The 18,881-nt window shown below is 36.3% G+C and overlaps 1 protein-coding gene across 5 annotated transcripts in view; it reads left to right on the forward strand.

The window, feature by feature from the left end:
• Positions 1-14,612, forward strand: part of Rbbp6 (RB binding protein 6, ubiquitin ligase) — a 31,416-nt gene extending 16,804 nt beyond the window's left edge. Inside the window, exons 8-19 of one of the 5 annotated variants that reach the window (XM_026392188.2) lie at positions 607-720; positions 1,568-1,740; positions 3,221-3,324; positions 3,431-3,768; positions 5,365-5,461; positions 5,565-5,643; positions 5,771-5,825; positions 7,259-7,327; positions 8,905-9,267; positions 9,562-9,663; positions 10,515-12,272; positions 12,627-14,612. In XM_026392188.2, coding sequence (XP_026247973.1) covers positions 607-720; positions 1,568-1,740; positions 3,221-3,324; positions 3,431-3,768; positions 5,365-5,461; positions 5,565-5,643; positions 5,771-5,825; positions 7,259-7,327; positions 8,905-9,267; positions 9,562-9,663; positions 10,515-12,272; positions 12,627-14,211 — 4,837 coding nt within the window. In that variant the 3' untranslated portion in view covers positions 14,212-14,612. The remainder of the gene's footprint in view (positions 1-606; positions 721-1,567; positions 1,741-3,220; positions 3,325-3,430; positions 3,769-5,364; positions 5,462-5,564; positions 5,644-5,770; positions 5,826-7,258; positions 7,328-8,904; positions 9,268-9,561; positions 9,664-10,514; positions 12,273-12,626) is intronic. The other 4 variants (XM_026392189.2, XM_026392190.2, XM_026392191.2 and 1 more) reach the window with 4 other exon arrangements.
• Positions 14,613-18,881: the final 4,269 nt, after the last annotated feature.

An 18,881-nucleotide genomic window follows, 5' to 3' on the forward strand; every position in this document is an offset into this window, starting at 1 on the left:
AGCACTGGATTTGGTCCTTAGCACCACATAAAATAAACAAATAAAATAAAGACATGCTGTCCATTTACAACTACAAACAATTTTTTTTTAAATAATATTTTTTATATTCTTATAGTCTCTCAACCCTGCTCACTTTCTCAACTTCACCCCCATCTATTTTTTCTTAGTCACCATCCTGTGTTGTTGTGGTTCATCTTAGAGCAGTCTGTTGTTACGCTGTTTATAATCCAGATACATTCCATAGATGCTTCCAAGTAGTGATAGGTTGAAATTGACGATTTTTATAGTCAATGAAGAGCAGACTGCTATATGTAAAATTTCTTAAAGAATAGAAGTTTGTGTTAGAGAAGTTAACATCGCCTGTGAACCTTTAACTAATACTTAATTTCATTGCTTTTTGAGTGCAGAAATATAAAAGCCCATTTGTGTCAGACACACAGCAACTGCTGGGGAGAGATGGGAGCCCAAATATTTTAAATGAAACTTTCACCCTCTCCACTAACACCACTGATAAGCAACTCAGATTCTTCTTCTGTTTCTTTTTCTATCCTCTGTTCTCCTCTTTTTTTTTTTTTTTTTCTTCTTTTCTTTTCTCTCTTTGGGCAGTGGGAGACTCCTCTTTCACAAATTGGGAACAATGGGGCATAAGCAAATTGATACTTATTTCTGGAATCGTGGTGATGTCTATGGAGCAACTGCAACACAAATAACACACCTAAGGTACCCTACTCCATACAGCTGAGATTCTTTCATTTTCAGCATTGAGATAAACACACTCTGTTCCTAATTGAAAATAGAAAAGATTTCTCTAGAAATTCCAATGTTTTACAAATTTAATTGCAGAGAAAATGGGGTTGTGGAAGCAGGTAGTGACAAGTCTGAGATTACCTCTCTCTTTTTTTTAATGTATTTTATACCCAACATTTCTGTAAAAATGCATTTCTACAAAAAAAAATGGATCCAAAATGTCTGACAAGGTGTTACTTCATATTTTTGTAACACATATTCTGATCATTTAAAATCATGTTTCTTAATTGATTGTAATCTCTTAAGATAATAATTATAGGTAGATCATTGGTCTGAAATTTCATTCTGACAATTAAATATGTGCTGATGATATATTTTCCTTGAAGTATCTCCCCTGATTTGTATAATGACAGTTCTAATTTTAATTTCACACCTTGTAGCATTCACTCTAATACCTTCACAGGTTTTGGAGACTGTTGGAATATGGAAAGTTTTTGTTAAATTCTCTGTTACATAGATAGAACTTTATGGCACTGAAAGTGTTGCTTTACCTCTTTGGCCGTTAGTTTTTAGAGTTAAGGATTCTAAAATCCTTTTAGCTGCTTTTACAGCATTTTAAAATTTTTGTTGGGCTTATTAGAGTTTTGTGTTTCTTGTTTAGGAAGAGGATGTGCATTAACTGCTTTCTTATTTTGGAAGATACACTTGTCTAAACTAATTGGCATTGTACTGAATTATATGTTCCCATTATATTACAGTAAAACATGTAACATGAATAACTTTGTAAACAATGTTAAAACACTAAAACCTTCTTTTACAGAGAAGCATATGCAATTGGGAAGAAAGAAAAACCACCGTTCTTACCAGAGGAACCATCTTCTTCCTCAGAAGAAGATGATCCTATCCCAGATGAGTTGTTGTGTCTCATCTGCAAAGATATTATGACTGATGCCGTTGTCATTCCCTGCTGTGGAAATAGTTATTGTGATGAATGTAAGAACTGCTGAACCCTTGAGGACATAGATTTTAGAGTATTTGTATATACTTTGAAAGATATTGTAGATAACCTTGTTATCTACATTTCATGTATTTTAATAAGTGCAATGTAGATAACAAGGGTTGACCAACAAGCATTTAATAGAAAGTTTTTTTCTTTGCCCTTTTAAATAGTAGAATTGACCACCCCCTATACTGAGATTTTTTTAATTATAGAATTTTTGTTGTACATTTTACATGGTGTATAGAATCTATAAAACCTTTTTTTACTTTAGGTAACTCTGGAAGTATTTTTAAATGGAACCAAAATCCCTTTTGTGAATAATATTCTGTTCTTTTTCTGAAAAGTGTAATTTGACCTTCTTCCTGTAAACTTATTACCCAAAATTGCAATTGTGATTGGGGTTTTTTTTTTTTTTTTTTTGTCATCCCCACCCCCCAATCACTTACATTAGCACCTACTTTTCTCTGTACTTACCCTAAGTTTATTCCTTTTTAACCAGAGAAGATGGTGTTATCTGGAAAGTTCACTGATCAGTCCTGCTGTAGGTTTTTTCATTTCTAGAAATAGTTTTAGAATACAAATCTATTTTCAAGCCTTTTCATTAAAGACTAAGATCAAGAAGAAGTCGCTTAAAGGAAATTTGGAGACTGAGACAGGAGATCATGAATTTGAGACTCTGTCTTAAAATTAAAACTAAAAAGGATTTAGCTCAGAGGTAGTGTGTCCTGGTTTCAATTCCCAGTACTTCGAAAGAGAAAAAGAAGAGGTCACTCAGGATATGTTTGAGAATATATCAGTAAACTACTTTTTGAAGCATAGAGAATCTAAAGCTTAGTGTTGCTCCTACCTGCTGTGTGTTGTAGGTGTCTTTTCCTGTTTTTTAAAACTCTGTATTTTTATGATGCATTTTCAAAAATTAAACCATATAAAGTGGGTTTTTTAATTAATTTATTTATTATTTCTTTTGGTACTGGGGATTGAACCCAGGGGTGCTTTACCACTGAGCTACATCCTCTGCCCTTTTTATTTTTTATTTTGAGAAAGGGTCCCACTAAGTGGCTTAGAGGCAAGCCTCAAACTTGTGATCTTCCTGCCTCAGCCTCCTGAGTTGCTGGGATTATGGCATGTGCCCACTGCTCCCACCAACCATGTATAGTTTTTATCCCTCAGGACTCATTTCTATTTTTTCCTACAATATTCTAATTACCAAACAAAGAATAGTATTTAGGAAATAATGCCCTTTTTCCCTATTCAGACTTTACTTTAAAGTAAGTCAGGTGAGAGAAAAACATAGCAGAAGAGTGCTGTGAGAATGAGAGATTTTACTTGTTTCTTAATCTAAGAAGTGATTGATTTTGTGTGTTTGAAAAACAGTAATTAACTGAGCAGATGTAAGCCCTCTTTTTTGTAAGTCATTCTCTAAACACCAAGTTCGTGCTATACCTTTATTAATATTTAAAATCTTATACACAGGCATAAGAACAGCACTCCTAGAGTCAGATGAACATACATGTCCAACATGCCATCAAAACGATGTCTCTCCCGATGCTTTGATTGCCAATAAGTTTTTACGACAGGTAAGTTAAATTTTTTATGAAAAGAGATTTTTTTAAAAGTTTCTAATAATTTAACTATTTCCTGAGTGAATACCACATTACATATTTTTATGTTTGATATTGATAGGCTGTTAATAATTTCAAAAATGAAACTGGCTATACCAAAAGATTAAGAAAGCAATTACCTCCACCACCACCTCCAATTCCACCTCCAAGACCCCTCATTCAGCGGAACCTGCAACCTTTGATGAGATCTCCAATATCAAGACAGCAAGATCCTCTGATGATTCCAGTGACATCATCATCAACTCACCCAGCTCCCTCTATATCTTCATTAACTGCTAATCCGTCTTCCTTGGCCCCTCCTGTGCCTGGAAATCCATCTTCTACCCCAGCTCCTGTACCTGATATAACTGCAACAGTATCCATATCAGTCCATTCAGAAAAATCAGATGGACCTTTCCGGTAAGTTTTATGGATTTCTCATTGTTAGAAAACGAATGAGATAAATGATGTAGTGTTTTGTTGTATGGCTTTAATCATTCTAGAGGTCCGCTGTGTTCAGTAAGTTTAGATGACTTGTAAGAAATGACTTGAGTCTTACGGAGCAAGAGGCAAATGAAGGTGATTCATTTGGCAAATGATAATTAAGCATCCCACAGTCAAATACCACCACACAAGTTGCCAATAACCCCTTTAAATGTTGGCTCATAGAACAGTTCTGTACTTCAGAAGTAAGAGAAGTCACTTCATAATGGTCATAATGATGATATTAAGAAAGAGTAGATTTGAGCAGAACTTTTTACCATGCAGATAATAGGAAAGAGGACTTAAGGCGCACTGATGGAAATAGAGAGGTCAGGAATAATAATTATTTTGGAGCATAATTACATAGCAAATTAGTGAAAACTGATTTAAATCCTACTACTTCAAAAATGTAAAGGACCGTGACCATGTATCTAATAGCTCCATAGCATTCTTTTAGAAAAAAACCAACCAGCAATAGAGGGAAAATGTTGGGTGCAGGGGGGTACTTGCTGTAATCCTAGTTACCTTGGAATCTAAGGCAGGAGGATTGTAGGTTCAGAGCCAGCCCTGGCAACCTAGTGAGACCCTGTCTCCAAAAGGGCTGGGGATGTAGCTCAGTGGTAAAAATCCAGCACCCCTAGATTTAATCCTCAGTTTTTAAAAAGAATTTTTTTTCCCCCTGGAAAACAGCTTTTTAAAAATGTGTCAGGGGTCTGTTTCAGATATACTGACGCAATCTTTAGGGAATCTCTCGTACATGTATATTTAAGGAATTCCACTGATCTGGTTTCTTTTTTGGCCTTTTCTTTGCTTGAATAGTGGTAATAAAGCCCAGAGAGTTCTGGATACCCTTTTAGTTTAGTAACAGAACTAGAACTAAAGCCTGCTGTTTAAGTACCATGTTCTGTTTTGTCCTCATAGCCCACACTTTGACGTTGTTTATAAGTTTGACTCCTCTTTTTTGTACTAGAGGTTGAAGCCAGGGGCACTTAACCACTGAGCCACATACTCAGCCTTTTTTTTTTAATTTTGAGACAGGGTCTTACCAAGTTGCTGAGGCTGGCTTTGAACTTTTCCATCCTCCTGCCTCATTCCCAAGCCACTGTGATTACTGGCATGGGCCACTGTGCCTGGCTACAGTTTTCCTCTTGTAGTCACTTTCTTTCATACCGTATCATGTCTTAAGGAAGCTCCTCTTTTTTTGCCTTCACTTAATGTATAAAGAACTCTCCAGAGGTTCAGTCCTCATTCTCACTTTCCTCAGAATTTTTCCTCATGTTTGACTTAATTCATTTTAAGGCAGGTGGTAGATAAACAGTGACACTTGTTATCTTTATTCTTAATCCTTCATATCTGAAACTTTTAAAAATATTTTTTTGATTGTTGATGTGCCTTTATTTTTTATTTATTTATATGTGGTGCTAAGGATCGAACCTGGTGCCTCACACATGCCAGGCAAGTGCTCTGCCACTGAGCCCCAGCCCCAGCCCCCTGAAGACCTTTTAATGTATTACGAATTATATTGTTTTCTAGGGATTCTGATAATAAAATATTGCCAGCTGCAGCCCTTGCATCAGAACACCCAAAGGGCACCTCCTCAATTGCAATTACTGCTCTTATGGAAGAAAAGGTAAATTTTACTGGCTTTTAAATTTAGTCTTTATAGTAGGGTTTTTTGTTTTAATTTTGTTTCAGCCAATCCTTTCTTTTTAAACTTTTTCTTTATTTTAAAGGGTTACCAGGTGCCTGTCCTTGGAACCCCATCTTTGCTTGGACAGTCACTACTACACGGACAGTTGATCCCCACAACTGGTGAGTAAAATTATTTTAATTTGGACTTTTTTCCCCTTTAAAAGATGATTTTAGTTTTACTTAACATACAATTTTATATTTACTCACTGGATTCTTTTGTTTGTTTGTTTGTTTGTTTGTTTCCAAGGTCCGGTAAGAATAAATGCTGCTCGTCCAGGTGGTGGCCGTCCAGGCTGGGAACAGTAAGTATATGTAAAAATTAAATTCAAGATAATGGCTCTTGGATTAAATAATGGAAACTACAACTAAGCGTTATATTGCTGCATACTTTTTATTGTAAACTACTCTTTTATATGGAAGATTCAAATAGGTTTTATGTCAGGTGTCACAAATTCAAGCTTACATGAGGAATTATTTTCCAAAAGAATGTATAGTGATCCTTGAACAACTTGCAGTTGTGGGGCACTGACCTGACCGCACATAACTTTTAAAAAAACTTCTTATAAGATTCGTATGTTTTATGGTAAATGATATAAGAGACATTGTTTACATATAGTATTATGCATTTAGGACTCACTTTTTAAAATTTCTTCTTGGGCAATGCAAGTTGTCTGCAAGTTTTTTTCAAATTGTCTCAAATTTCCCTTCCCCCCCAAAAAAAATCCATATATAAATGGACTCATGCATTTCAAACTCAAGTTATTCAAGGGTCACCTGTAATTTTTCCACTATAGTAAAATATAAAATCAAATTCTTTTTGCTTTCATGGCTTAACAAATGGGGGTCACTACTCAGTGAGTAGATAAAAATTACTTGAAAACCTATTTTAAATATGGAATCACTGGCTTCTCTAAAAATTCAAACTGTTCTTTGTCTATTTTTTTTGTTTCTAAACTTGATCAAAATTTAAGTAAATAAATACATATTAAGATTAAAGCCTACCAAGCACAAAATTCCTTTTTTTTTTTGAATAGTATCTGTGTTAAAAAAAAAAAAAATCTTACTACAGATTAAAATCTACAAAATGTGATTTTTTTTTTCCCCTGCCCTGAAAGGCACAGACCTTTGATGTTTGTGGACTGTTCTATGGCATTAAAAATCACATTTATTTAATCTTTATAATTTCATTTTGTGAGACTTAAATTCTAGATCTTTGATCTTTGTTTGAAAGATAAACCAAATTTCTCTTAGTGAAAATATTCTGTTTGAGAAACTAGCAGAGTTTATCGGTAGAAAGAACATAGGATTTTAGAGTCAGGTAGGCCTAGGTTTAAGTCCTAGTTCCTCCATTGCCAATTACTTGATCATGAGCATGTGGTTTTACTCCTCAAGTCTCAGCTTCCTCATTTGTAGAGTTTAACGTGAAGTGTCTGCATAGTGTGTTGCAGGCATAAGGGTTCTTTTCCTTTGCTATAAAAAGTTTATAGAGTAATTTGTAGAATATTAAGGTAAATAATGTATTCTATATTGTTTTAATTAATCAGAAAAATAAGTTAATTTTAAGTAAATGTAATATTTGCTCAGATCTCTGGAACAAGTTTAAAAATCAGGGAGTAAGAAAAATCTTTTTAGAATAGTTAAAATAGATGCCTTAAAATCTACGCACTAAAAGGTTGTGTATTATCTTCATGGAAAAATCTCGAGCCTTTTTTTATTATCTTTCTTTTACATACAGTTCCAATAAGCTTGGATATCTAGTTTCCCCACCACAGCAAATTAGAAGAGGAGAGAGAAGCTGCTACAGGTAGGCATGCTAAATATTAGAATAACAGTAATCTTATGACATACTGAAAAATAAACAAAGAAATTAAGCTCAGCAACAGCAGGAGAAAGGAGGGGAGGTCATTTGTTTTATGCTCTTCTCTTTTTTAAATCTTCAATAGTTGTCCTTAAGAAACCTAGAAAAGCACAGATTTACATTTAGTATTTTAAATGATGGCTTTTAAGGGTATATCCTTTATACTCCTTCCCAGTGATTACTTTTCCCTGTCAGCACAACAGAATGCTGTTGATGAAAGTTAACTTACTTAGCTCTCAAGTGTAACGAATTACATTGTTTGTCTTTTAAACTCACCTGCCCTTCTCTTTTCCAAAAAAATAGGGTAAGGAACTTTTTATGGGCTCTTGTCCCAAACAATTCACAAGCAGTGTTTTTCTAAGTAAGCCATAGATCTTCCACCTAGGTCATAGTTGCCCAGGAGAAAAGAGTCTTCAAAATTTTATCAAAAGAACACTAAAGGGGGCTGGAGTTGTAGTTCAGTGGTAGAGCACTTGCCTCAAAAGCGTGAGGCACTGGGTTCAATCCTTAGAACCACATAAAAATAAATAAATAAAGATGTCCATCTACAACTAAAAAAAAAATTTTTTTTTTAAGCACTAAAGGTATTTTCTAGTGCTCCACTGAGAACTGTTAAGCTTATGAAAGTTCCTATTTTTTTTACTAGATCACAAGTTAAGAGAAGGTAATAGTTACTAATTCCTGACTGTGACAAAAGGCTTAAAATCTAAACTCCTTCTGCTTGTGTTGCCATAATGTAAAGAACTTTTAGTTTTACAAAAGCCCACTCGGTTTCTTTGATGAGGCACAATTTAGAAACTTTAGCTAGCACTATTTGTACTTAATCCTTTGAGAGAAAACGGTGGGATTTTCAGTTGTTGATGTGATTTTTTTCCAGTTCTTAATTATAAGTGTTAGAGCTGATATTTATTCTATTTTGTATGGCCTTGACCCCCATATTCCCTCAAAAAGGTTGCAGGAAAAGTGGTTTTTTTGTTTTGTTTTTGTCTTTGTTTTTCATTTAAACTTTTGGTCTTGGAAGACATTATGGCGAAAACTGGGTCATAGCTAATCAGTTCTTCAAAAGATACATTAGGAAGTAATAGGTGATAATTAGTGAAGTAATAACCAATCTAAACTTCACAAAAGGTAATTTTAAATTTATCTCCATATAAAAAAAGTCCCATAAACTTTCCATTGAAATTCCTAAGTAGCCTTAAAAATCATGATTTTGTTTAGAGTTGCTTTTTTTTTTTTGAGATGGGGAAATGGGGTCTTGCTATGTTGCCCAGGCTGTTCTCAAATTCTGGGCTAAGCGATCCTCCCACCTCAGCCTCCCAGGTAGCTGGGACTAAAACCATTGCACCTGCTTTTATAGAGTTATATTTACAAATAAGTGGTATCACTGTTTCTATGCTATTTGAACAGTTAATTCTATTCAGTTGTTTGTATATTTGAAAATGATTATGGCTAGGAAAAGATAAGTTTATCTTTACTTGTCAGATGAATTTAAAGGAATAATATCTTGGAATTTATTTCTCCAGAAGTATAAACCGTGGGCGGCATCACAGCGAAAGATCACAGAGAACTCAAGGCCCATCATTACCAGCAACTCCAGTCTTTGTACCTGTTCCACCACCTCCTTTGTATCCACCTCCTCCCCACACACTTCCTCTCCCTCCAGGTGTTCCTCCCCCACAGTTTTCTCCTCAGTTTCCTCCTGGCCAGCCACCACCTGCTGGGTATAGTGTCCCTCCTCCAGGGTTTCCTCCAGCTCCTGCCAATTTATCTACACCTTGGGTATCATCAGGAGTTCAGACAGCTCATTCAAATACCATCCCAACAACACAAGCACCACCTTTGTCCAGGGAGGAGTTCTATAGAGAACAACGCCGATTAAAAGAAGAGTAAGTATTTTAATTTGAAATTATTATATAAACTTTTTTCCATTTTCTTATATAACATTAAATAGGTGTCTTTGGAAACATTTTCCAGTGTTTCCAGTTAGTACAAGAAAATTCACCTAAAGTTTAAACCAAACCATACAAGCAACTTTCTCAGGGATTCCTAGTTATTTGTAGTTTTAAAGTAGAAAACTAATGGCAATTTCATTCATTTCATTCATGATCTAATTACATTTGTCTTGTTAGTTTTCTTAAATGGTTTTTGTTAACTTTCACTCTTTAACTTTATTTTACTAGGGAAAAGAAAAAGTCCAAGCTAGATGAGTTTACAAATGATTTTGCTAAGGAATTGATGGAATACAAAAAGATTCAAAAGGAGCGTAGGCGCTCATTTTCCAGGTTAGTGTTTTGCAAGCCTTCACAACAGAATTACAAATGGGACTTTGAATATCCAGGGATTAGCTATGGATATAAACAACATTGCACTTATGAATTTTTTCTGATTCGGTCTAGGTTTATAGAAATGGAGATGTAACCTATTTCCCAATATCTGTTTATTGAAATAATGTCTCAATGTAAATTCTATTGTGTAGAACTAGCAGTTATGGGGATTAAATTGCCCTTGTCCCTTGAAGTTATTTGCAGTGTAAAATAATTGGGAAATGTTTATGGAAGGAAAGAATTAGGGAAATAACCAAAGAATATATCTGAGGACCCTTTTACCATAAGGCTACAGCTTCTTGCTGGAACATTAACCTGTGTAATTGTAAAGTAGTAGTAGAACACAAAGTGCTGTATTGAGAGAAAAACTGAATTAGAAAAATTCCCTACAAGTTTGCTTTAAAGATTTTTCTTAGCCTCACACTTAAAATGTGGTTCCTTTAAAGTTAGATTGTTGGCTAGTATAGGACAAAAGATGGACTCCTATTTTTAAATAATTAGATAGGAAGTGAAATTCAAATATGATTGGCATTTTGTTTAATGTTAATAAGCTCATATAACTCACGGTACATTGATGCACTCCACTCTAGTTGTTAAGACTTCACTTTTGTTTTATAACAAATGATTGCTCTGCTTTGTGTATTTTATTCGATTCCAATAGAGGTCACTGTGCCTCTTTAATCACCTAAGGTGAAACTTGATATTAACAAAGATGAAACCGTGAGAAGAGAATGCTAGAATATTAGAGTCTGTATTCTATTTTGAATATATTTCTCAACTATCAATTATTGTTTTGTTTTTGTTTTTAGGTCTAAATCTCCCTATAGTGGTTCATCATATTCAAGAAGTTCATATACATATTCTAAATCAAGATCTGGCTCAACACGTTCTCGCTCTTACTCTCGTTCATTCAGCCGCTCACATTCTCGATCCTATTCACGATCACCTCCATATCCTAGAAGAGGCAGAGGCAAGAGTCGCAATTACCGTTCCCGGTCTAGATCTCATGGCTATCATCGGTCTAGGTCAAGGTCACCCCCATATAGACGCTACCACTCAAGATCAAGATCTCCTCAAGCATTTAGGGGACAGTCTCCCAATAAGCGCAATGTACCTCAAGGAGAAACAGAACGTGAATATTTTAATAGATACAGAGAAGTTCCACCACCTTATGACATAAAAGCATATTATGGGAGGAATGTTGATTTTAGAGACCCATTTGAAAAAGAACGCTACCGAGAATGGGAGAGAAAATACAGAGAGTGGTATGAAAAATACTACAAAGGTTATGCTGCTGGAGCACAGCCTAGACCCTCAGCAAATAGAGAGAATTTTTCCCCAGAGAGATTTTTACCACTTAATATCAGGAATTCACCCTTCACAAGAGGTCGCAGAGAAGATTACATTGGTGGACAGAGTCATAGAAGTCGAAATATAGGTGGCAACTATCCAGAAAAGCTCTCAGCAAGAGACACTCACAATCAAAAGGATAATACAAAGTCAAAAGAGAAGGAGGGTGAAAATGCTCCAGGAGACGGCAAAGGAAATAAGCATAAGAAACATCGAAAAAGAAGGAAGGGGGAAGAGAGTGAAGGTTTTCTGAACCCAGAATTATTAGAGACTTCTAGGAAATCAAGAGAACCTTCAGGTGTTGAAGAAAATAAAACAGACTCATTGTTTGTTCTCCCAAGTAGAGATGATGCTACACCTGTTAGGGATGAACCAATGGATGCAGAATCCATCACTTTCAAATCAGTGTCTGAAAAAGACAAGAGGGAAAAAGATAAACCAAAAACAAAAGGTGACAAGACCAAACGGAAAAATGATGGATCTGCTGTGTCCAAAAAAGAAAATGTCACAAAGCCTGCTAAAGGACCCCAAGATAAAATAGATGGAGAGCGTGAAAAATCTCCTCGGTCTGAACCTCCACTTAAAAAAGCCAAAGAGGAGACTCCAAAGACTGACAGTACTAAGTCATCATCTTCCTCTCAGAAAGATGAAAAGATCATTGGTACTCCCAGAAAAGCTCACTCGAAATCAACTAAAGAACACCAGGAAACAAAACCAGTCAAAGAGGAAAAGGTGAAAAAGGACTATTCCAAAGATGTCAAGTCAGAAAAACTAACCAATAAGGAAGAAAAGGCCAAGAAACCTACTGAGAAAAACAAACCACCTGATAGTAAGGGAGAGAAAAGGAAAAGAAAGACTGAAGAAAAAGGAGCAGAGAAAGATTTTGAATCTTCTTCAGTGAAAATCTCTAAACTCGAAGTAACCGAAATAGTGAAACCATCACCAAAGCGCAAAATGGAACCTGATATTGAAAAATTGGATAGGACCCCAGAAAAGGACAAAACGTCTTCATCAGCTGCCCCAGCCAAAAAAATCAAGCTCAACCGAGAAACTGGGAAGAAAATTGGAAGCACAGAAAATATAGCTAGTACAAAAGAGCCCTCCGAAAAGTTGGAGTCCACATCTAGCAAAGTTAAACAGGAAAAGGGCAAAGGAAAGGTCAAACGAAAAGTAACTGGAACTGAAGGATCCAGTTCAACTCTAGTGGATTATGCCAGGTATTATGGGAAGGCGGGAGCAGCTGTCCATCTCAGGAAATCACCCTGGAATTTTATCCATGTTTAAAAGTGTGTTTGATAACAATGTGTGCCTAAAATGGGAATTAGGCTGGCTTACTCTTTCGTTATCTTTAAACAGGGTGGAGGGTGTATTATTAAAGATAAGGTTTCAAGAAGATTTGGGTGGTTGAACCACATTTGTTTTTAAACATTTGTGTATTAGAGCAAAATAATTTAGCTTTTTAAAGTTTTAAAGGACATTTATCATTAGTTCAGGTTAGCATTTTGGTATTTGTCAGTTTTACAATTGGTAGAACATCCTTCCTTAATTAAAATTGTTTCTTTTCTTTTTAGTACGAGCTCAACTGGAGGCAGTCCTGTGCGGAAATCTGAAGAGAAAACAGATACGAAGAGAACTGTCATTAAAACCATGGAAGAATATAATAATGACAATACTACTCCTGCCGAAGATGTTATTATTATGATCCAGGTTCCTCAGTCCAAGTGGGATAAAGATGACTTTGAATCTGAAGAAGAAGATGTTAAATCCACACAGCCTGTACCAAGTGTAGGAAAACCTGCCAGTGTTATAAAGAATGTTAGTACTAAGCCATCAAATACAGTCAAATACACAGAGAAAGAAAGTGAGCCATCAGAGAAAATTCAGAAACTCACCAAAGAGGTGAGCCATGAGATTACACAGCATGAAGTCAAAAGTTCAAAAAACTCTTCATCTAGTGAAAAGGGGAAAACCAAAGATCGAGATCATTCAGTGTTAGAAAAAGAAAACCCTGAAAAAAGGAAGAACAGCACTCAACCAGAGAAAGATAGTAATTTGGACCGTCTGAATGAACAAGGAAATTTTAAAAGTCTGTCTCAATCTTCCAAAGAGACTAGAGCTTCAGAAAAGCATGATTCCATTCGTGGTTCCTCAAATAAAGACTTCACTCCCAACAGAGACAAAAAAACTGACTATGACAACAGAGAGTACTCAAGTTCCAAACGTAGAGATGAAAGAAATGAATCAACAAGAAGAAAAGACTCTCCTCCTCGGAGTAAAGATTCTGCATCTGGGCAGAAAAATAAGCCAAGGGAGGAGAGAGAGTTGCCTAAAAAAGGAACAGGAGATTCCAAAAAAAGTAATTCTAGTCCACCAAGAGAGAAAAAGCCTCATGATCAGAAAACCCCCTATGATACTAAGCGCCCAAGTGAAGAGACAAAATCTGTAGATAAAAATCCTGGTAAGGATCGAGAGAAGCATGTGTTAGAGGCACGGAACAATAAAGAGTCAAATAATAGTAAATTACTTTATGTACTTAACCCACCAGACCCACAGATTGAAAAAGAACCAGTTACTGGACAGATTGACAAGAATGCTATCAAGCCTAAACCCCAGTTAAGTCATTCCTCTAGACTGTCCTCTGACTTAACTAGAGAGACTGATGAAGCTGCTTTTGAACCAGACTATAATGAAAGTGACAGTGAAAGTAATGTATCTGTGAAAGAAGAAGAAACTTCTGGAAACATTTCTTCTGGAAACATTTCTAAGGAGCTGAAAGATAAAATGATGGAGAAAGCAAAAGAGAGCCTGGACACAGCAGCAGTCCCCCAGGTGGGCGTAAGCAGGAGCCAGAGTCAAAGTAGCCCTAGTGTTAGTCCAAGTAGAAGTCACAGCCCTTCTGGAAGCCAGACCCGAAGCCACAGTAGCAGTGCCAGCTCAGCTGAAAGTCAGGATAGCAAGAAGAAGAAGAAAAAGAAGGAAAAGAAAAAGCACAAGAAACATAAAAAGCATAAGAAGCATAAGAAGCATGCAGGCACTGAATTAGAGTTGGAAAAAAGCCAGAAACACAAACACAAGAAAAAGAAGTCAAAGAAAAGCAAAGACAAAGAAAAGGAGAAGGAGAAAGATGACCAAAAAGTGAAATCTGTCACTGTGTAGGAGGACAGATTATTTTTAACTGACTTAATTACTAAGTCATCTGTATTAAATTTTGTTATAATGTAAAGAGATTCAAGCCTTGTAAATAATGACATGGAAGACCCTGTGCTGCACTTAAAATATTGCTGCTTGATTATTTGATTTTTACATCAGAGCTTTATAACACGAACTTTTGTACAGAACTGTGAGTGTGTGACCATGTAACATGAGAGGTTTTGCTAGGGCCTATTATTTTTAACCACCATTAATTAGTTGGGGTGGAGTTTACTGTACTGTGAAATTTTCACATTTGAATTTTTTTAATTGCCTGGCAAACGCTGATATAAGTTCTAAATATCAGCAGAATGATTTGCTGAATTCATTACAACCCCGTTATGTCACTTTTTGATTACAATAAAAGTTTTCAGTAAACTTTTCAAATGTTGAATATTCGCATTATTTAAAGAAAACAGTATGGTATCTCTTCCCTTTCCCTATTCAAAACATCTTTTGAGCCTTTAGGCTGAATTGGATGTTTAAAATTTAATTTGGCACGTTGGAGATTCAAAGGTGGGCTGGAGATAGGTGGCTGGAAATAGGTTAGTTGGCAATATGGTTGAATAAATCTAGGGGATCTTGACTACAGTAAATAGAAGCTTCATTTCTTAAAAGGTTTGGGTTTACAACTTGGAGACAAGGAAGTGTGATTTATGACCGGAAGACTTTTCTTGAAATTTTGATAAGTTAGTATTAAATCTCTTGTAAAGGATAATGCAGGTAAACCTGTGAGCATCTGTGGCCTGCCGCGTCTACCCAGTTGATAAGAGCAAACAGTAAGTACTAGATAAGACTGGTGGGTTATTGCTTTATTGCTGTGGTTCAGGAAGAATACTGTGAACAACGAAAAGGATCTAGGAAATGTACATAGGAGTTGCACTTAAGAAACACGTAAATGGGGATTATGTTCATCTTCATTTAGAAAAAAATGGAGAACACTTGTGGTCTGGTGATCCTGGAGGGCTTTGGTGGTTGAAGACAAGGCTTTTTATGAGCAACAAGCTGCTGCCTTGCTCTGATTAAAAGCATTTCCAGACTCGGCCAGGTATACCACACTGTCTGCTGCTGTTGATACGTGATTTTAAATGGCATACAGATAAACTTTTCTGAATGTGAGTGTGCATTTAGTGCAGCATTTTAAAATATTGACTTAAAATTTGTACACAGGCACTGTAATCATGAAAGCCATTTAGGACTGAGAAATTTGGAAAGTATACTCTAGTAGCAATCAGATTTCTTTAAATGGACTGTGTATGTGTCTCCTTCACAGCAACAAGTGTGAGCTCAAAAGGTATGTGTCTGGTTTATGTTCCAAAAACCATTCTATGGACATAGTAATCAATAAATGTTTTAAATAATAAGATTACATAATTTTTTTAACTTTAAGGTTATTTTACCAGGCAAATTCTTCCCTACATAGTGGTTGAAATATGCCTAGGGGCCAGTAAAAGCATACTTCACTGCAATATGTCAGCTTCCCCCTACGCCCCAAGGGAAGAAATTCATTTTTGAGCTACTATAGATTTGAGAAATAGTATTCTCCCAGTAACCAGGAAACCATGTTTCAGTATTCCAAATTGTTAAAATCGGGTGCCTAAAATAGTTGCCTTGCTAGTGTCAGCAGATGAAGGGAGCTGAACCCCCTCCAGAATATTTAAGCCAGTGATATCAGGTGGAAAGCGACTTAATGATTTATTCTTCCCAATTTGTGCAAGTGTTCCCAGGTATGTGTTATCCCCTTTTACCTGTTTAGTTCATTTAACAAATGCTATTATTTTGCCCAACTCTGTAGAAGAAAACCTCTGGAATGTGCTCTAAGACCTTCTTTTTACTGTTGTCAGTTTGCTTTAGCTTCAGCACTTGTTTTTTAACAACAACAACAACAAAGCCTCAGGTGAGTATATAAATATGTGTGTTTTGAATGTACTGCTTTGTAAGTCATAAACACCCCTCTGGCATCAGTTTTTCACATTTTTAAAATCATTTTTTAACTGATCATATATCATTTCTTTGTGGTGAAGACTTTCAGAAATCTTTTCTGTAGCTTTAAGAAACACAGGACATTACTGTTACCTCTAGTCCCCCTACTGTGCAACAGCATACCAGAACCTCTGGCTCCCCCACTAACTGGTGTCCTCCTCCCCATCAATCCCTCTCTCCCCACCCCACCACCTACCAGTTCTGGTAACCACCATCCTACTCAACTTCCTATATTCCACATATGTGTAAGATCATGAAGTGCTTGATCTTTGGCCTATTTCACTTAGCAAAGTACATGATCTTTGGCCTATTTCATTTAGCAAAGAACTCAAGTTTCATTCATGTCACAAGTGACAGGATTCTACCCTCTGTGACTGAATGCTGTTTCACTGTGTATGTTTACTGCATTTTCCTTCTTCATCATTTGATATGGGTACTTTGGGTATTTCCATGGGGGGGGAGGTAATGGTGAACAATGCTTCAGTGAACATAGGAGTGCCATATGTTTGATGATTTATTCCCGATTTGTGCAAGTTTTCCTCTGATCGCATCGGAAGCTATTTAGTGATTTATCTACGTATGCATATGTATAGCACTCCATATATATAAAGTAGTAGGATTGCTGGATAATGTGGCAACTCTAGTTTTAATTTTTTGAGGAACTGCATTCAGTTTTCGATAATGGACATACAAATAATGTACATTCCCTCCAACAGTGTGCAAGGGTTCCCTTTTCTCTACATCCTCACCAGCTCTTAGATTTTAAATTTTCTGTTAGGAAAGTATAGAATTAAGTAAGCCACTTAAATCCTTGATAAAGAGTAACATGGAGCTGCTATCTGTGAAGAACAATTTGAAATACTAGTAAGAAAGGGTTAAAGGGAATATTTCAAAGAATTCTTTGTAGTAATCTAAACAGTTTATCAAAACTCCTTTTTATTAGCCTTTGAGATTATTTTTATGATTATACCAACAGAATTTTTAAAAGTGACAGGCTAATTCCTTTATGTACTTTTTAAAACTTAATGGGAGGCGAACAGTGGTCTCCTGTTGCAGCTGAGCCTAGCCCAGAGCTTGCTCCTTCTCTCTTGGCAATGTGCCTGCCTTTGAATTGCCATGAAGTTGGCTTGGGCAGTATGAATCTCTTTCAATTCAGTTTTCCATTTTAAAGTTTTTAGTGGCAATTAGAGTATGGACATGTATTTAGGATTCCAAATAAAGTGTTCTCTTGCAGAAACATTTGACACCTTAATAAAATTGTAATAATTAACTAAATATATTTTAACACAAATTTAATGATGCCCAAAGCTGGTAGGTGTTTCCATGTCTTAGAAACTAATAAAAACAAATATGAAAATTAAAAGATAGGGTAAGGCTAAAAACCAGGGGGAAATGGGATGGTAGAGAGCCACAAATGTGGGGGACTTCTGCCATATTACCACATCTTAAAAGATTTTAAGAAAGAAGAAATGCAGACACCCATCTACTGACAGAGCTCTCTGCCTTAGAAAGCAGATGGACTCTTGGGAAGCTTGAGTAGATCGTGGGCCTCATGAACACCCCGTGTTCCGGGGGAATGTTCACTTAGATGTCACTTTAAATGTAGCAATTGCACAAGTGGATCAGGAAGAGTAAGCTCCTGCATTGATGGAGAATGGAGGAAGAGTCCATCACAGAACATTGGTTACAGCTGATCCCGGCTAGGAAGGAGGGCAGGCCACACGGATCTTATTAACCTGGCTGCTGTTGGGTGGGAAGGGAGACAGAATTCTCAAAGCATTATGGTATTGGTTGTAGAATAGACAAGTTAGTGGAATTGAATGTAACATCAGAAGTTGGACTAAATATAAAACAGTTTGAGCATGTGAAGAGGATAGATTCCCGCCCCACCCCCAACCCCTGTAAGCAGCTTTGAAAAAAAAAAAAAAAGTTTCTTAGGATTCTAGAAGGGATTTGGTGGGGGATGGGGGGTGGTACTGGGGATTGAACCCAGAGGCTACCTCTGAGCTACACCCCAGCTCTTTTTTAATTTTTATTTTGAGACAGGGTCTTAGTAAATTGCCCAAGCTAGCCTTAGTGAGATCCTCCTGCCTCAGCCTCTGTGGTAGCTGTAATAACAGGAATGTGCCACTGTGCCCAGCTGGATTAAATATTTTTTATAATTACATGACCCAAGGGTTAGCCTGTATTTCCCCAGTCTTCTGGGATCACCTTTAATAGCTTAGGTCATTTTTTCCAAACTGTTCTGTCAGTCAACTGGAAACCAGGGATCTTCCCCAAAAGTTTTAACAATTATTGAATGAAACCTGGTTTATCTTGGTTTGTTCCTTCTTGGTTCCTTGAGATATATTCCTGGTGCTGATTTTTCTCATCTCTCACTAAGTCTCAATCTTCACAAACTATGATATTTCTATCTTCTCAGAACATGGCCATATTCTCTCACTTTTTCTTCCTTTTGGTCCCACACTGTAGGCTCTTCCACTTTTAAGCTGAAATTAGTCATTAAGGTTTTTTTTTTTTTGAACCAAGAAACAGTTTCCCTGAGATGGATTGTGCCATTGGAGAGCAGAAGAAGCTGCTGTTTTCCAAAACTGCAACTTTTCCTCCAGTCCAGTATTTAAAAATTATTTCAATTTTTATACAGGAAATACAAA

This window comes from Urocitellus parryii, chromosome 9, assembly GCF_045843805.1.
Source record: "Urocitellus parryii isolate mUroPar1 chromosome 9, mUroPar1.hap1, whole genome shotgun sequence".
Lineage (NCBI taxonomy): Eukaryota > Metazoa > Chordata > Mammalia > Rodentia > Sciuridae > Urocitellus > Urocitellus parryii.